The sequence below is a fragment of the Sus scrofa genome, chromosome 1 (assembly GCF_054392235.1).
Source record: "Sus scrofa isolate SSC_HxYL_T2T_F1_AM1 chromosome 1, Sscrofa_HxYL_maternal_Yorkshire_Landrace_v2.0, whole genome shotgun sequence".
NCBI classification, from domain to species: Eukaryota; Metazoa; Chordata; class Mammalia; order Artiodactyla; family Suidae; genus Sus; species Sus scrofa.
In genome coordinates, this window is record NC_139383.1 from 274611943 (window position 1) to 274632508 (window position 20566).

The 20566-nt window shown below is 36.7% G+C and overlaps 1 protein-coding gene and 1 pseudogene across 1 annotated transcript; both read left to right on the plus strand.

Annotated features, from left to right (window-relative positions):
• The first annotated feature begins 3711 nt into the window (after nucleotides 1-3711).
• Nucleotides 3712-4368, plus strand: LOC146407214 (olfactory receptor 1J4-like). Its single transcript, XM_085014421.1, has one exon. The coding sequence runs from the start codon at nucleotides 3712-3714 to the stop codon at nucleotides 4366-4368; it is 657 nt and encodes a 218-aa protein (XP_084870547.1).
• Nucleotides 4369-19063: 14695 nt separating this feature from the next.
• On the plus strand, nucleotides 19064-20100 carry LOC146407215 (olfactory receptor 1J4-like; annotated as a pseudogene).
• The last annotated feature ends 466 nt before the right edge of the window (nucleotides 20101-20566 follow it).

The window sequence follows — 20566 nt, forward strand, 5'->3', positions numbered from 1 at the left end:
TTGAGCAACCATGTCCCTAGAACATTTCCTCAATGTCCATTAAATGCTCATTGTTATTGGATCAATCTCTTTCCTTTTAGTCATATGTCTTGTCCATTTATTTTTAAATAACCCTATATGATATTACCCACAATGAACATTCAACTTGTTGTCTTCAAAATATCAAACTCCTTGTGTGTGTATGTAAATGTGTTTAAATTCTTTTGATGTGTTATTACTTTGGGCTTTTTACAGCTTTTTAAAGTGTGTATATATATATATACACATATACACACACATATATGTATATACACATATATACATATATATACACATATATGTATATACATATATACACATATGTATATATACATATGTACATATATGTACATATATATGTATATATGTATATATACATATATGTATATATATATACATAAATCAAGGTATTTCTGTTTTAAATATATTGTATACTACATATATTTTCTAGATTGTTTTCCCTTTTATATTTTTTAAAAAATATAGAGTATAGTTCCACATTCTATACAGTTTGTACTTGTTAGTTTCTATTTTACATATAGAACTGTGTATATGTTAACACCAAACTTCAAAGTTGTATCTCCCCCCTTTCCCATTTTGGTAACAGTAAGTTTTTTTTCTATGTCTGTGGGTCTATTTATGTTTTGTGGATAAGTTCATTTTTATCATTTTTAGATAATATATATAAGGAATAACATACTATGTGCTTTTTAATTAATTAATTTATTTTTTTCCACTGTAAAGCATGGTGACCAAGTTACACATACATGTGTACATACTTTTTCCTCCCATTGTTGTCATGTGATGTAAGTTCTCAATGCTACACAGCAGGATCTCATTGTAAATCCATTTCAAGAACAATAGTTTAATTCCATTAACCCCAAGTTGCTAATACCCCCACTCCTTCCCTCTCCCCCTAGCAGGCAGCCACAAGTCTATTTTCCAAGTCTATGATTTTCTTTTCTGTGGAAATGTTCATTTGTGCTGGATATTAGATTCCAGTTATAAGTGATATCATATGGTATTTGTCTTTCTCTTTCTGACTTACTTCACTCAGTATGAGAGTCTCTAGTTCCATCCATGTTGTGCAAATGGCATTATTTTGTTCTTTATTATGGCTGAATATTATTCCATTTTGTATATATACCACATCTTCCTAATCCAATCATCTGTTGATGGACATTTGGGTTGTTTCCATGTCTTGACTATTGTGAACAGAGCTACACTGAACATGCAGATGTATGTGTCTTTTTTGAGCAGTTTTGTCTAGATATATGCCCAAGAGTGGGGCTGCTGGGTCATATGGTAATTCTATGTATAGATTTCTAAGGTACCTCCATACTGTTCTCCATAGTGGTTGTACCAGCATCCATTTCCACCAACATTGAAGGAGGGTTCCCTTTACTCCACATTCTTTCCAGCGCTTGTTTTTTGTGAACTTATTAATGATGGCCATTCTGATTGTTGTGAGGTGGTATCTCATGGTAGTTTTGATTTGCATTTCTCTAAAAGTCAGGGATGTTGAGCATTGTTTCATGTCCTTGTTGGCCATCTGTATATCTTCCTTGGAGAAATGTCTATTCATGTCTTTTGCCCATTTTTCCATAGGGTTTTTGGCTTTGTTACTTTTGGGTTGTATAGGTTCCTTATACATCCTAGAGATTAAGCCCTTGTCGGTTGCATCCTTTGAAACTATTTTCTCCCATGCTATAAGCTGTCTTTTTTGTTTTCTTTTTGGTTTCCTTTGCTGTCCAAAAGCTTTTCAGTTTGATTAGGTCCCACTGGTTTATTTTCGCTCTTATTTTCGCTCTTATTTCTATTGCATTCAGGGAGAATGACCTGAGAAAATATTCATGAGGCTGATGTCAGAGAATGTTTTGCCTATGTCCTCTTCCAGGCATTTGATGGTGTCTTGTCTTATATTTAAATCTTCAGCCATTTTGAGCTTATATGTGTGCGTGGTGTGAGGGTGTGTTCTAGTTTCATTGCATTGCATGTAGCTGTCCAGGTTTCCCAGCAATTCTTGATGAATAGATTTCTTTTTTCCATTTTATGTTTTTGCCTTCTTTGTCAAAGATTAATTGACCATAGGTATCAGGGTTTATTTCTGGGTTCTCTATTCTGTTCTATTGGTCTGTCTGTCTGTTTTGTTACAAGTACCAACTGTTGTGATGACTGTGGCTTTGTAATATTGCCTGAAGTCTGGAAGAATTATGCCTCCTCTTTGGTTTTTGCTTCTCAGGATTGCTTTGGTGATTCTGGGTCTTTTGTGGTCCCTTATAAATTTATTGCAATTCCTATCAAATAACCCATGAAATTTTTCACAGAACTAGAACAAACAATCCAAAAATTTATATGTGTTTTATTCTATCTGGGTTACATCATTTAGTGTGATAATCTCTAGCTCCATCCATGTTGCTACAAATGGTATTATTTCATGCTTTTCATGGATGTGTACTATTCTATTGAATATATGTACCAACTCTTTTTTTTTTCATCATTTATCTGTTGAAGGACATTAAGTTGTCTCCCATGTCTTGGCTTCTTACCTTCCAAAGCTAGATATTTTAAGTTTAGATTCTGTCGTTTACTTTTGTATAGCCCCAGATGCTTTTCTTTGCAGTGAATTATCAAGTTAATGAAGTACATTTGATGGTTTGCCATGTTGTGATTCCACATCTTGCACTTAATTGTGCAAGATGTACAATTGTACCATTTCAAATTTAAATAATGTATACTTTTGTTTTCCTGTGCTTAAAATGTGTGTAATGATATTTTGTTGACTGGGAACAATTTGAAAGTGTATGTAAAACCATTGGGACAGTGCCTTGAACTTTCAACATTGTCTTGGAAGCCTACATTGGACATTTTTGATAACTTGGGATTTTAAGTGACTCAAAACAGGGTGCAGCAAACTGCCATGAAAGCCATGACATAGTTTCAATAATTTTTGTTTTATTTTTTACTTTATTTTTTATTTTATTTTTTTTCCTTTCTAGGGCCACTCCTTCAGCACATGGAGGTTCTCAGGCTAGGGGTCTATTCAGAGCTGTAGCTGCTGTACTATGCCACAGCCACAACAATGTGGGATCTGAGCCACGTCTGTGACCTACACCACAGCTCATGGCAATGCAAGATCCTTAAACCACTGAGCAAGGCCAGGGATCAAACCTGTAACCTCATTGTTCCTAGACGGATTCGTTAAGCACCACACTACAACGGGAATTCCATCAATAATTTTCATCAAATATAAGGAGTTTCATATCCTTTTTAAGAGGAAATGAATGATTGACACCTATTATTTGGTGCCCCTTTTCCATTTTCATCTTAGCAAATTACTGATGTTTGAAACTGTCTTAATGTAAAGATATAATCTTTAACACAGAGAATTCTCAGTCCTTGTTCTCTCCTATCTGCTCAACAGGGGAAAAAGCAGTTTTTCAGTAAATATTTATTGAATGAAGGATAAATATATGTTGCTTTCTTTGAGAAAAGTCTTGGTTTATGCGATTAGTTGCTGTATTATTTGAACCAGAATTGGAAAGGCTGATTTGTTTACCAACAATTAAGAAAAATAAAAGAAAGGTAGCAAAAATTAAGACTTTTCAATGGATAGATGATTTGACTATAGTCTTATGTCATGTTCATTGACATTTCCCACTTTTGCCAATTCCCAGCTGAGGCAAGAACAGCATGAGGAGGGAGAACCAAAGCAGTGTGTCGGAGTTCCTCCTCCTGGTGTTACCCATCTGGCCAGAGCCGCAGAGCATGTTCTTTGCCCTGTTCCTGGGCATGTACCTAACCCTGGTGCTGGGGAACCTACTTATCATCATGCTTGTCAGGCTGGACCCTCACCTCCAAACCCCCATGTACTTCTTCCTCAGCCACTTGGCCCTCACAGATGTCTCCCTTTCATCTATCACAATTCCAAAACTGCTGATGAACATGCAAACTCAACATCAATCCATGTCTTATGCATGGTGCATTTCTCAGATGTCTTTTTTCTCACTTTTTATTTGTCTGGACAATTTCCTTCTCAAAGTAATGGCTTATGACAGGTATGTCACCATTTGTCAGCCTCTCCATTATACCACTGTCATGAGGCAAGATCTATGTGTCTCCTTAGGAGCTGGGTCCTGTTTCTCTGTTGTATCCCCCTCTTGGTGCAAAACTCCTTCTGTGCTGACTATCATCCTCAACTTCTTCTGTGAACTCACTGCCCTTTTAAAGTTGAGTTGTTCATACACCTGCCTCAATTTGCTGGCCATCTTTACTGTGGCAGGAATGCTTTTCATTCTGTCTTTGAGCAGTATTATGGGCTGGATATTCACACAGGGACCACAGTTTTGAGGTCTCCTCCACCAAGAGACTCTTTATATTTTGTTCCACCTGTGGATCTCACCTCTTTGTGGTGTCTTCATACTATAGGACACTTGTTAGTATTTACTTTTTCTCCTCATCATGGGACTCCAATGACAAAGACTTAATCTCTTCCATTTTGTATGCAGTAGTTGGTCCCATGCTGAACTCCTTCAGCTATAGCCTCAAGAACAGAGGTATAAAACAGGCCTTAGAGATATTTGTCAATAGGGCTAATGTCTAAAAGTGACAATCACTAAATCCTCTTACTGCAGTCATGAGCATATTGAGATGTATCTCCTAAAACTATCCTTTCTTTGGCAACTCTGTAAATTTTAATGAATATGCATGCAGCAGTTATATATCATGTTAATATGACAGTAAGGTCCAGTTGTTACTTGCATTGTTAAATATTCTTGATATTTAATTTTTTCTGCTTCTTCATCATCTCAAACAATATGTGAAAAATGCTATGCAGATATGTCACAGAGTTATGATTGTGGTTTTCTATTTTTCTCCTTTTAGATATGTCAGTTTTTCCTTATGTATTTTTTGTACTACATTATTGAGAACACACCAATTTAACATCATGTTCTGCTCCTTGTGGACTGATTTTTCTCTGCAAGATGTGCTAAAATTGGTGTGCAGTGGCTTCAAGCTGATTGTGAACATCTCTTTGCAGTGCCACAGTCAATGACATCTTGCTGGTAGGTCAAAATCAGCCATGATGTGCATAATTACACTATGGAAATTGGAAAATGCTACAAAGTAATGCTCTCCTTTGGTAGGGTGCCTTTACCTATTCATTGAACAGCACACAATTGCATTTATAGTTAGGGGTGATTTCTTTTTAGCCATCACTTCTATCCTCACATCTCATTTACTTCCTCTGATATTAGTTTAGATATACCAGTTTTTGGTTATTTGTTTACATGTATTTATTTACCATCACTTTAAACATTCTTTTGTCTTTATATCTGGAAAATGTTAGTTCTTAAATAGTGTAATGTTGGATTTTGCTCTTTCTATGTAGGTTGACAATCATTGAATTTCTGTAGAATTTGATCTATTAATGTATAAAATAAACAGAATGTATTTAAATTTATGTTTTCCATATTTCTATATGTATTCTAAATGAGACAACTTATTTAATATTTATTCTCACTTCTCTTTATAGTTTGTTATTCCATATCCCTTCCATTAACTTATTAATCATACATTATTGTTATTTTATTATTCTTTTCTTTTGCTTTTACTTAAAAAAATTCATTGTGGTATAATTTAATACACACCATAATATTTACCACTTTAACACTTTGGGATAGATAATTAGATGGAATTTAGTACATTCATCACTGCAATTTTTTTCTAGGGCTTCAAAAGGGAACTATGGAACATCACTGTTGTTGAGTACTTCACAGCTATGAAAAAATAATGGAAAAGATACATATGAATCTATACGGAGGGATTTCCAAGTTATGTTGTTAAATGGAAAGAAGAAATGCATAAAAGAGCATCTAGAGCATACTAGTTTCTATGTGAAAAAGTAGGGAAAATAATATATACCTGTGGCTTCCCATTGAGAATAAACACATGAGGAATCAATTTGAAACTAATGAGACTGCTAACCTACAGGGGGTGGTGTTAGAATAGGAAAGAAAAGATGGGGCAATAAGTATATTTATTTTTATAGTTTTGACAATTATCTTTTACCTACCAAAAATTAAAAAGAAAGTGATGGAAAATAAAGCAAAATAAAATAAAACAAAAAATGACCCTAAATATATTTTGAGTTAATACCACAATTGGTATAAATGGGAAAATAAAATAATTATTACCGAACAGTGAATTTTGTCTATAAACTACTCTCACAATGAAAACACATATTTTTTTGGAAAGCAAAGTTTTTGAGCCGAAGTTAGTTTGTCATTAACACTGGCTTCAGATTAAGATTCTTTAATTATGTATATTCAAAGATTTAGTAAATAAGTAAACTTGTTCTGAGAAAGGGACTGACTTTTGAATGAGGGAAAGGTGCGATGCACATGTAAAAAAGAGGCTAGAAAGAACTCTATGGTGTTGAGCTAGAATTGACAATACAATTGAATACAATTGAACTCATGGGTTTTAATGTGTATAAACAGATTGAAATTATATATCAATATCTGTCTTATCCGCATCTCCAATTCATTCTGTCCCACTCCTGACCCATAACTTATGGGTAAACATTCCTTTAGTTTGCTTGTTTCTAGTTTCTACATCCTATGATTTTTTTATGCAATGATTTTTATTTTTTTCCAGTATAGCTGTTTTATATTGTTTTGCCAATTTTCTACTGTAGAGCATGGTGACCCTGTAACAAATACATGTACACATTCTTTTTTCTAACACTATATGTGTTTTCTGGCTGTATTCTCTGAGATACTTTTGAAGCTTTGTAATCAATGAACACATGTAATGCAAAATTTGATTTTTTAGTATCAGTCTCTTCTAAGAGGAACTAAAGTTACTTAGAAAAATGGATGATTCTAGGGCTGGGTCCAGGACATGAAAAGACAAGGGAAATTTTGCTGAGACTGAAAATAAAAGGAGCTCAATGAATCATGGGGACACAGGAGACAGTTGGAAAGGCTCCCATTATACAAATCTGGAATAATTAGAGCTTCAAAATGAATAACATCAGTAATGGGTTACAACTCAGAGGATAAATAAGAATTCATGAGTCTGTTATTATATAAATAAATCAATGAAAAAACAAATAATTTTCTTTTCTCTTCAAAGGTTCATTTTGCTGCATTTTAGGGTGAAAAAAGAATGTATACATGTATGTGTAACTGAGTCACTATGCTGTACAGTAGGGAAAAATGTATTGGGGAAATAACAATGAAAAATAAATAAAATAAAATAAAAAGAAAAAACAAAAAAATGTGGAGTAAGGCGAAGTTCCTTCCTAGAGAGTATACAGCTAATCAATATAGAAGAATTGGTTGACTTAGAAAATTACTATTTGGCCACCACATCTGCAATAGTTTGTTCAATATAAAGTCATCAATGACTGTTAGATATAGTGGGTGAAATGGTATTAAGGGAAGTGTTGTGGTTATACAACTCAAAATATCTATCAGGTGGTACTTAGTTAATTACAAAGGTTAAAATAGGAACTTACTCGATAGAACATGGAAAATACCACATTACCAAATTTATCAAGAATAAACTCACTAATAATTGGATTTTTTTTCTTTTTAGGGCTGCACCTGTGGCATATGGAAGCTCCCAGGCTAGTGGTAGCATCAGAGCTGCAGCTGCTAACCCACACCACAGCCACAGCATGTGCAGCCTACAATGCAGCTTGTGGCAATGCTGGACTTGTAACCCAATGAGTGAGACCAGGGATACTAACTGAGTTCCTCACAGAAATTCTTAATGAAACTTCTGCAATTCTTGAAAAACCTGAGAATGTAAAGCCTATGTTTGGTATTAATTGGGAAACATCGGTAAAGCCCTTGTCCTAGGCCTCAAATATTCATAAAATTTTTCAGCATTATTAACAATCGTTTGTGGACTATTCTAGAAACAAGCAACTTTGCCAACTTCTTTACTGAAATATAATTTGAAGAGCATCTGGAGTTCCTGCCACCGCTAAGTGGTTAAATAACCTGACAAGTTTTGGGAGACTAACCTGAGAAAACATTTGTAAGGTTGATGTTAGAAAATGTTTTGCCCAAGTTCTCTTCCAGGAGTTTGATGGTATCTGGTCTTATATTTAAGTCTTTCCACCATTTTGAGTTTATTTTCATGCATAGTGTGACGGTGTGTTCTACTTTCATTGATTTGCATGCAGCTGTCCAGGTTTCCCAGCAATTCTTGCTGAAAAGACTGTCTTTTATCCATTTTATATTCTTGCATCCTTTGTCAAAGATTAAGTGAACATAGGTCTCTGGGTTTATTTCTGCATTCACTATTATGTACCTTTGGCCTGTCTGTCTGTTTTGATACCAGTACCACACTCTCTTGATGACTGTGGCTTTGTAATATTTCATGAAGTTTGGGAAAGTTATGCCTCCTGCTTGATTTTTCCCCTCAGAATTGCTCTGTAATTCTGGGACCTTTGTGGTTCCACATAAATTTTTGGATTGTTTGTTCTAGTTCTGTGGAAAATGTCCTGGGTAATTAGATAGGGATTGCATTGAATCTGTAGATTGCTTTGGGTAGCCATTTTTAAAATAATTTTTCCAAACATGGAACATAGAATATCTTTCCATTTTTTTACATCTTCTTTAATACCCTTGATTAATGTCTTATAGTTCTTGACATACATCTCCTTCATCAGGTATATTCCCAGGTATTTGATTTTTTGAGTGTAATTTTAAAAAGATTGTATTTTCATATTCCTTTTCTAATATTTCATTGTTAGCATACAGAAATGTGACTGATTTCTGAATGATCACCTTACATCCTACTATTTTGCTGCATTTTTTGATGAGTTTAAGTAGTTTTTGGTTGGAATCCTTAGTGTTCTATATATAGTATCATATTATCTACATACTGTGACAATTTTACCTCTTCTCTTCCTATTTGAATGCCTTTTGTTTCTTTTGTTTGTCTGATTGCTGTGGCTAGGACTTCCACTACTCTGTCGAATAACAGTTGTGAGAGTGAGCATTGTGTCTTGGTCGGGATTCCAGTGGGAATGATTTCAGCTTTTCTCCATAGAGTATTATATTTGCTGTGGGTTTGTCATAAATGGCTTTTATTATGTTAAGGAATGTTTCTCCTATACCCACTTTGGTAAGAGTTTTTATCATGAACGGATGTTGGACTTTGTTGAAAGCTTTTTCTGCACCTATTGAGATGATCATGTACTTTTTGACTTTTCTTTTTTTAATGTGGTGTATGAAATTGATTGATTTGCTTATGTTGGACCATTCTTGTGAAACTGGGATGAATCCTACCTGGTTGGGGTATACAATTTTTAAAATATGTTGTTGGATTCAGATGGCTAAAATTTTGTTGAGAATTTTTGCATCTATATTCATCAAAGATATTGTCCTATAGTTTTCCTTTTGGTTGATCTCTGTCTGGGGAAATATGGAGGTATGTTAGAAAACTATACATAGCACTACCATATGACACAGCAAGCCCACTCTTGGGCATATATCTGGACAAAACTTCCCTTAAAAAAGACACATGATTGAGAGGATTAAGATGGCGGAATAGAAGGATTGGAGCTCAACTTCTATCTTAAAAAAAAAAACAAAATTCACAACTAAAGGCTGGGCAATCTTCACCCAAATGGACTGGAAACCTTAAAAAAGATACCCTACTCCAGAAGAAAAAGAGGAGGCCACATCAAGAGGTAGGAGGGGCAATTTCATGATATAAACAACCCCATACTTCTGGGGTGGGAAGCTCCACAGACTGGAAACTAACTGGTTCACAGAGATTCACCTACAGGAGAGAGTTCTGAACCCCACATCAAACCCTCATGTGTAGGGATCTGGCACTGGGAAAAAGAGACCCTGGAGCATCTGACATTTAAAGCCAGTGGGGCTTGTGCACAGGAGCTGCATGGGACTGGGGGAAATGGAGACCCCATTCTTAAAAGGTGCACACAGACTTTCACGTGCAGTGGGTCCCAAGGCAGAGCGAAGTCTCCATAGGAATCTGGGTCAAACCTCACTGCAGTTCTTGGAGGACATCCTGGGAAAACAGGGGTGAATGTGGTTTGTTATGAGGGAAGGACATTGGACGCAAAGCTCTAGGGAATATTCAGCAGATGTGCCTTTCTCTGGAGGTGGCCATTTTGGGAAAATCTGGCTCCACCCATCAGCCAGCTCTTAAGAAGCCCCAGGGCAAACAACAATCCAGGTGGGATCACAGCCCTGCCCTTCAGTAAACAGGCTACCTAAAGACCCCTCAGGCACACAGCTGCCTCTAATCCCATCCAGAGACTAAGCCCCACCCACCAGGGGGCAGGCATCAGCCCCTCCCATCAGGAAGCCTACACCAAGCCCTCCATACCGAATTCAGCCACAAGGGGGGCAGACACCAGAAGTAAGAGAGGCTACAACTCTATTATCCATAAGAAGGTCACCACACCAAAAACCTATAAAAATGAAAAGACAAGAACTATAACTCAGAATAAGGGAGAAAGGAAAAACCCCAGGAAAACAGCTAAGCGAGGAGGAGATTCTTAGTCTCCAAGAAAAAGACTTTAGACTGTTGATGCTGAAGAATATGCAAGACATTGGAAATAAACTGGAGGCAAAGATGGATAACTTACAGGAAACACTGAGCAAAGAGATACAAAATATAAAACTTAAACAAGAAGAGATGCAAAATACAATAACTGAAGCAGCTAACAGCAGAATACAGGAGGCAGAAGAACGAATACACGAGGTGGAGGAAAGATTACTGGAAATTATGGGTGCAGAACAGAAAAGAGAAAAGAGATTGAAAGCAAATAAAGAAAGTCTCAGAGAACTCTGGGACAATGTTAAATGCACAAACATCCACATTATAGGGGTGCCAGAAGGAGTAGAGAGAGAAGGGGCCAGAAAAAATATTCCAAGAGATAATAGCCAAAAACTTCCCTAACATGGGAAAGGAACCACTCACTCAAATCCAGGAAGTACCATATAAAATAAACCCAAGGAGGAATACACCCAGACACATAATAATCAAACTGACCAAAATTAAAGACAAAGAGAAAATCTTGAAAGCAGCTAGGGAAAAGAAACAAGTAACATGCAAGGGAACCCCAATATGGTTATCAGCATATTTTTCAGCCGAAACTCTGCAGGACAGAAAGGAGTGGCATGATATACTTAACGTGATGAAAGGAAAAATACCTCCAACCAAGATTACCCTACCCAGCAAGGCTCTCATTCAGATTTGAAGGAAAAAGCAAAACCTTCTCAGATAAGCAAAAGCTGAGAGAATTCAGCAACACTGAACCAGTCTTACAACAAATACTAAAGGAACTTCTCTAGGCAGGAAAGAAAAGATCAGCAACAGGAAACAAAAATGCCAAAAATGAGAAGGCTCACCAGTAAAGGTAGATATATAGCAAAGATACAAAATCGTCCATGCACAATCATACAGCCAAAATCAGAAATCATGAGAAGAGGAAGGTACAAATGAAGGACACTGGAGATGAACTTTCAATTAATAGAACAACAACTTAAAAAAATCTCATATACATATAGACACTTACATCAAAACTTCAGAATAACTGCAAATCAAAAATCTAAAATTGATACACAAACAAGGAATCTCTGGAGGAGATACATATCTCATAGTAAATAAGTGCATAATCCACCATGAAGGGGGTCATTTGACATCATTCTTGGAATGCTGAAGTCTTCTTAGATCTGATTCTGATTTCCTCTCCATCAAAGAATTTAAGATAATTATAATTAAATAATACAGTTCTACAATTGTTTTATTAATAACCACTTCTCTCCATTGTACAATGTAAAGTCTATAATATCTTGTTTATCTCATCACCTAGAATGGTGTAATGCCTATATTGAAGAATCAATAAGATGTAACAAATTGTGAGGACATTTTTATATAGTTACACTGTTTTTTAACCAATTTGTGCATTTAATATTTTACTTATTTTCAGAGGGTGTATTATTTTTGCTATTCTTACCAGTTAAGTTATTCTTTTTCTTATGCTATATAAAATATTTAATGTTATATAAGGCTTTCTTCTTTACAAATTTTAGTTGCAATATACACAATTTTAATATAATGCTAATTTTTAAAGAAAAAATGAAATGTAGTAGATAATAGTAAATAGTAAAAATTAAAGCCATACAAAATGTGATAAAGTATAGAATAAATTTCCTATTTGTCTCAGCATATTTTCCATTCCACTTCCCCAGAAGGAGTCACTTAATCTCTTTCTTAAGATCCATGATATAATAATCTGTGTGAATGTAATTGTGTTTAAATATATGTATTTTATTCTGTAAAAATATAAAAATAAACCTCTACTACTTGATACAAAAAAAAAAAAGATTGTGCTTTAGGCTTGGAAAAAAAAATACACATGCACCGCATATTCTTTGCAGCACTATTCACAATAGCCAAGACATGGTAACCACCCAAATGTCCATCAACAGGTGATTGGATTAGGAGTATGTGGTATATATACACAATTGAATACTACTCAGCCATAACAAATAACAAAGTAATGCCATTTGCAGCAACATGGATGGAAGTAGAGACTCTCATCCTGAGTGAAGTAAGTCAGAAAAAGACAAATACCACATGACATCAGCTATATCTGCAGTCTAATATATGGCACAAGTGAACCTTTCCACAGAAGAGAAAATCATGGACATGGTGAACACAATTGCGGTTGCCAAGGGGGAGGGTTTGGGACACATTGGGAGCTTGGGGTTAATAAATGCAGACTATTGCCTTTGGTATTGATTAGCAATGAGATCCTGCTGTTTAGCACTGAGAACAATGTCTAGTCACTTATGATGGAGCATGTTAATGGGAAAAAATGTATACATATATGTGTAAGTGGGTCACCATGCTGTACAGTAAAAAAAAATTTGCTGGGGAAATAAGAATAAAAAATTTAAAATATTAATTAAAAAAAGAACCTTGTGGTTTTTTGCCTATGGGGAGGGAGGAGTAATGGGCCTGACTGGGAGTTTGTGGTTATTAGATGTAAACTATTACATTTAGAATAGATAAGCAATGAAGTCATAATGTACAGCACAGGAATTGTATCCAATATCTTGGGATAGAACATGATGGAAGATAGTATGCAAAAAAGAATATATGTGTGTGTTGTGTGGGTGATGTCACTCTGCTGTACAGCAGAAATTGACACAAGTGTCAATCAATTCTACTCTGACAAAAATTAAATTTAAATATTAAAAAAAGAAACTGACAAGCATCCACAAGTATGCAGGTTTGATCCTTGTTCTCACTCATTGGAATAAGGATCAGGCATTGCCATGAGCTGTGGTGTAGATCACAGATGTGCCTCAGATCCCACATTGCTGTGGCATAGGTCAGCAGCTGTAGCTCCTATTCAACCCCTAGCCTGGGAACCTCCATATGCTGCAGGTGCAGCCCTCAAAATACAAAAAAAAAAGAAAGAAATATAATTTGCAGGACCTGTGTAGCTCAGTCAGAGCATCAGATATTTAATCTGAGGGTCCAGGGTTCAATTCCCTGTCCAGATGCTGTGGGAAATATAGTTTGCATATTATGTTAGTATCAGGTTTATTACATGGTGATTTGACATTTCAATACATTATTAAATGATCACCACAACTGTTAATCTAATGACTGTCTGAAATTAATTTACATTATTATTGATCATATCTTTATGCTGTATATTACATCCTATGGTTTCCTTATTTTAAAACTGAAGATTTTAAATCACCTATTTCATCCCTCTTCCCCAGACACTGTCCCCTCTGGCAACCACTGGTATCTTCTCTTATTTTTCAGTCCATTTTCATTTTGTTTTTTTGATTTGTTGTTTTCCTTTTTAGTCTACAGATATAAGTGAGATAACATATTTATCATTGTCTCTCTTCCTTATTTTGCAGAGCATAATACCTTCTAGATCTACCCATTTTGTTGGAACATGGCTGTGAATATTGTGGTCAATGAAGGTGGCAAACATTTTTAGTCCCCAGTATGGGATGGCACAGACAGTTGTTTTCACTCTTGAGGATTCACTTTCATGGTTTTGTGTGTGGATATCCAGTTTCCCAGCACCATTCATTGAAGATACTAACCTTTGCTGTGTGTTTTTAGCTCCCTAGTCAAAGATCAGTTGAGCACATTTGTATGGGATCCTTATTCTGTTCCATTTTTTTATATGTCTATTTTTATGTCAGTAACATACTGTGTTGATTTCTAAAGGTTTGTAGTGTAGTTTGCAATCAGGAAGTGTGATGCCTTCAGTTTTGTCCATTTTGCTTAAAACAGCTTTGTCTTTTGTGGGGTTTTGTGATTTCATATGGATGCAGTAAATGATGGTAATGGGCTGTGAGTTCCAAAACACATCAGGGTCAGTGGTGAGTGCTCTCAAGGGCTGGTTCTGCTCTGTTTGGTCCTTTCTTCAGTGAATAGAGAGGAAGATTTTGTTGTGGGTTCCTCAGAGTTCAAGGGTGTTCATGACCACTCTTTCTCAAGAGCAGGCAGAGGGGAGGCCATTTTGTCACTGACATTGGAGACACCTTCTGGGACTCCTGTAGTTCAGCCCCTTTGGTCTCTTCACTAGATGCATCTCAAGAGAAAGGCAAGAATTTGGGAAATTAACTCATTTGGCTGCTTCTCTAACCAGAAGCTTGGGAGTGTGTTCCCTGGGGTCTCAGTCCTATTGGTAAATGTGGATTTTCCCACTCTCTTTTCTTCTTGTAAACAGGCATGGAAATGACTAAATATCTTTAGGCTATGGAGGCATAAGTGATGAGTCCTCAGATAGTAGCCTGAATCAGTGCATATTGGAACAAGGTGGGGAACACTCACTTCACCTAGATATGTGCATTGATGTGAGGAATAGGAAAAATAGAGAAAATATGTGTTTACATTGCTTCTATAACCTTGTGTTTTTAATGACTGATTTACTACACACTGACCTACTTGGTGCCACTAGCCTTAAGTGGCCATAATAGTAACATTAACTAAAATGCCCCAAAATTAAAATTTGGTTCCTCAGTTGCACTAGCAATATTTCAATTCTCTAGTAGTCAGAGGAGACAGGCGCTGCTATATTGGGCAACATAGCTATAGAATATTCCCATCCTTGTGGAAAGTCCTATTGTACAGTGCTAATAATAGACCGTGGAGGCTGGAAATCTGCAATACACATGTGTGTGCTTGTGTTGCTGTGTGCATGTTGCTTCTTTTTATGTTATTTGTGTGTTGGGTTAGATCACACATGATTCTTAGTATGCGTAGTGGACTTTTTTTGTGTGTAAGTGTGTATGGTTTGTGAGTTGTGTTGGCAACTGGATGTGGTATTTGCATATTTAAAAAAACATCTTGTGGGGTTATATGGTATGCACAAAACAGCACATATTTAATGTACATAAATTGAGGGGTTTGAACATGTGCACACACTTGTGAGGCTACCACTACAATCAAGGCCATCAACACATCTGTCTCCTCTCAAAATATCCTTGTGTCCTGTTAATGTGGTATGAAAACTTAACATGAGATCTACTCTTTTAAGGAAGTTTTATGTGCACAGTATAGTATTTTTGACTCTAGGCATTATGCTGTAGAGCAAGTTGCTAGAACTAATTCATCTTGCATATCTGACACGTTATTTCATTTAAAAAACAAGAGTCCGTTTCCCCTTCCCAACTATCCCTTGTTGACTGCCATTTATTCTCTGTCTCTGTGAGTTTCTCAAAGGGAAGTCATGTGATATTTGCCTTTGTAGGACTGGCTTATTTCACTTAGAATAACATCCTCCTGATTCATCCTTGTTGTCACAATTGTCTGGATTTTCATTTTGTTTTTAAGGAAAAATTATAATACATTGTGTGTATATGCCACATTTATCTATTCACCTTTTGGTGAACATGTGGCTTATTTCCGTAGTTTATTGTGCACAGAGCTGCAATGCACATGGGAGAGTAGATACTCTGAGATCCTGGTTCCAGTCCTTTCTGGTGTACACCTATAAGTGGGATTACTGTATCATGTGGTAGTTCTATTTTGAATGTCTTGGTGAGTCTCCATACTGTTTTCCATCATGGCCACACCATTTTACACCTCTACAAATAGTGTAGGAGTGTTTTTATTTTCATGCTTTTTCATCATTTATTTAATTATATATTTTTTCTACTATACAGCATGGTGACCCTGTTACACATACATGTATACATTTTTTCCCTCACATTATGTGTTCCATCATAAGTGACTAGACAGAGAAGTCATGCGTGACAAAAGTTTTCATTTTGAAATTGTACGTAAGTTGCTATCAATACATACCAACTTTGACACTTTGAAGTAGGATGAGTATGGTTCAGAGAGAGTAAAACAGCAGCATCTGGGGTTTTGTTTTTGTTTCACTATGTGTCATGCTGAGTGTCTCTGTGTGTAACACACTCACAATCTACTTCTCCTCTCTTGGATGGCTGTTGAGCATAGAGGGCCTTGTGAGGACCTTGAAAATATATGTGAATATTAGAGCTGGTCAGACAGCCTGATAGCCTGAGTATTCCATTCTCTCAGCTGTAAACCTAAACAACAAGCAGTCTTCTTTATGCTAATTTGGTGACACTTTGTCCAGGTTGTTTGAAGGCTACTGAACTTTTTGCAGTATTCCTCATCGATATTTAATGATTTCCACTTTTCCACTCTGGGGAACATGTGGGGTCAATTTTGAAACCTTGTCTAGTTAGTCAGATGGCTCTGAATTCTGATATAGGTCACCAGTCCTACAGCATCTGCAATATCTTGGCTTTCTGCTCACCTCCTTGGTCAAATTCTTATGTGACTCACTTTGCATGTATGCTCAGAATTGTGTCATTTCAAAGCCTTGCTATGGAAGGGGAGACATAGAGAATGGCAGATGTGAAGGAAGATTTTTATAGACAAAATTATTAAAAATGCAATGAGTCAAGCTCTGTGGACCTACTAATCTTCAAAGGCAGTTCATGGTTTGGACCTTTACCATTTTCTGGATGTGAGAGCGAGCCCTCAGAAGTAAAGACACATTTCAAGGAAGCTACTTGATCTTGCTTGATGGGCTCCTGTATCTTTGTCATCTTTAGTTCCTGATGTCTGCTTACTCATCCTGCCTAAATAATGAGTTATTTCTTTATTTTTGTGGTCACTCTCCTTTTAATTGCTGTTTTTAGTCAATGGTTTATTAACTCATGACTTATTTTTAAATTAAAAATTTTTAATTGTGGTAAAATATATATAACAAAAGTTATCATTTCAATAGTTTTTGTGTACATTTCTGGGGCACAAGTAATTCATATTTTTGTACAACCATCACCACCATCCAACTCCAGAATATTTTATTTTTGTTTTGTTTTTAATTTTTATTTTTTTATATAATGATTTTAATTTGTTTCCATTATAGCTGGTTTACAGTGTTCTCTCAATTTTCTACTGTACAGGATGGTGTTCCGGTTATACATACATGTATACATTCTTTTTTCTCACATTAACCTGCTCCATCATAAGTGACTAGACATAGTTCCCAGTGCTACAGAGCAGGATCTCATTGCTAATCCACTCCAAAGGCAATAGTCTGCATCTATTAACTCCAATTTCAGAACTTTTTTTTTTTTAAGGACTTCATCCATGGCACATGGAAATTCCTAGGGTAGTGGTTGATTCAGAGTTGCAGCTGCTGGCCTACACTACAGCTGCAGCAATATGGGATCTCAACCATGTCTGCTACCTACACTGAACCTCAAAACAATGCTGGATCCTTAATCCCTGAGCAGGGCCAGGGATTGAACCCATATCCTTATGGATGATAGTTGGGTTCATTGCCACTGAGCCAGAACAGAAATTGCCAGAATTTTTTAATCTTCCCAAATGGAATCTCTGTACCCACTGAATATTAGATATCCATTTTCCTTCCCCCAGAGCCCATGGCAGTCATTATTCCATTTTTTAATCTCTATTAATTTGACTATTAATCCATCTCATATAAATGGATTCTTATGATATTTACACTTTTGTGATTACATGATTTTACTTAGCATAATGTCTTCAAGGTTCATTCACGTTGTGGCTTTCTCGGGATTTATTTCCTTTTTAAGGTTGATAATATTCCATTGTATGTCTAGACCTCATTTATCCATTTGTTAAAGGACATGTGTTGTTTCCATCTCTTTGCTATTGTAAATAATGCCATTTTTTGAACATGGCTGTATAAATAACACTTTGGCCCCTCCTTTCAACTACTTTGGTTATATAACCAGAAGTAAAATTTCTGAATCATATGGTAATCCTCTGTTTAATTTTTTGGGGGAGTGTCATAATGTTTGACCCTTCCTTCCTTCCTTTCTCGTTCTTTTCTTTCTTTCTTTCTTTCTTTCTTTCTTTCTTTCTTTCTTTCTTTCTTTCTTTCTTTCTTTCTTTCTTCCTTCCTTCCTTCCTTCCTTCCTTCCTTCCTTCCTTCCTTTCTTTCTTGTAGTCTCTCTAAAGATAAGTGAGATATGTGTTGATCAATTTATTTTGTACATGGTATACTAATTTTCCCAATAATGCTTTAAATGGTGTGTGTGTGTGTGTGTGTGTGTGTGTGTGTGTGTGTGTGTTTGTACATGCATGAGTTGTTGTGTAAGACAGACTCAAACACACAAGCAGCCTGACAGTAGATCCCTGAAGGGACAGTGTCTTATTTATTACTCTCTCCCTACTGTCTATCATAGTGACTCCACTATGTCAAACAAAGAATGAGCTGTTCCTTATTTCCTCAGAAGGGCTTGATTGAAATCATATACTTTCTCCATGTGAATGTCAATGTTCAGACAAATCAAGTTGTTCTGCTCTCTCCAGACTGGATAAGGCATCAGTGTGTGAGTGCAGTTCAGTTAGATCTGTCTACACTGAGACAGTCACTGTGAGAAACCATGTGAGCATGGGGTAACTGTGATGCTCAGTACTTCTAAATTCCTGGCACTTCCCATTTCTCTTCATTCCCCAAAGATAGAAAATGAGCATGAGGAGGGAAAACCAGAGCAGCATATCCGAGTTACTCCTCCTGGGGCTCCCCAACTGGCTAGAGCATCAGGGCATGCTTTTTGCCCTGTTCCTGGGCATGTACCTGAGCATGGTGCTGGGGAACTTGCTCATCATCCTGCTTATCAGGCTGGACCCTCACCTCCACATCCCCATGTACTTCTTCCCCAGTCACTTTACCTTCACAGACATCTCCTTTTCAACTGTCACTGTCCCTACGATGCTGATAAACATGCAGACCCAGAACCTGTCAATCTCCTATCCAGGGTGCCTTTCACAGGTGTATTTTTATATGATTTTTGGTTGTGTTGCTAATCTTCTCCTCACGGTGATGGCCTATGACAGGTATGTGGCAATCTGTCACCCTCTGTACTACACCACTGTCACGAGAGAAGGACTGTATGCTCTGCTTGAAGCTGGATTCTGGATTCTCTCCTGTGCTGGTGACCTTATTCACACCCTCATGCTGGCCCAAGGATCCTTCTGTGCTGACAACACCATCCCAAATTTTTCTGTAGCCTTCCAAACCTACTCAAGCTCTCTTACTCAGACACCTCTCTCAGTGACCTGGTGATAATCACTGAAGGGGCTGCCATTGTCATTTTTCCATTGAGTGGCATCCTGGTCTCTTATGGCCACATTGGGCTCTCCATCCTGAGGGTCCCCTCTACTAAAGGGATCTGCAAAGCCTTGTCCACCTGTGGCTCCCACCTCTCTGTGGTGTCTCTCTTCTATGGGACAATTATGGCACTGTACCTTTCCTCCTCATTGGGCCAGTCCCAGGACAAAGATATAATTGCTTCTGCGATATATACAGTGGTCACCCCCATGCTGAAACCTTTCATCTACAGACTGAGAAACAGGAACATGACAATGGCTCTGGGGATTCTTTCCAGAAGCAGTAACCTTGTAGCCAAGAGAGAATCACCTAACCATGTTCTCATTTCACTCACTGACTTTTTCAGAAATGCCTTAAAAATTTTGTGTTGGTCAGCCATTTCTCTAGCATTTTCCTAAGTGTGCCTTATTTGGTCATTGCTATTGGCTCAATATCATTCCCTTTAGTCATATTTCTTGTTCATTTATTCCTCCATAACCCTAAATGTGACATTACCCACAGCAAACTTTCAAGCACCAAACTCCTTTGTGTGCATGCATTTGTTTAAATTTTGCACTTTTTGCAATGTTTTATATTATTATTATATTTGGATTTTTACATTTTTTGAAATATATATATATATATATATATATATATATATATATATATATATATATAATATTTTCTTGTGTACATCTATTCTTGGGCATTGGCGTGTTTTTTTTTCTTTTTAGGGCTGCACTTGTGGCATAGGGAGGTTACCAGGCTAGGGGTTGAATGAGAGGTGTAGCTGCTGACCTACACCACAGCTACAGCAATTCCATATCTGAGCCTTGACTGAGACCTACACCACAGCTCACAGCTATGCTGGTTCCTTAACCCACT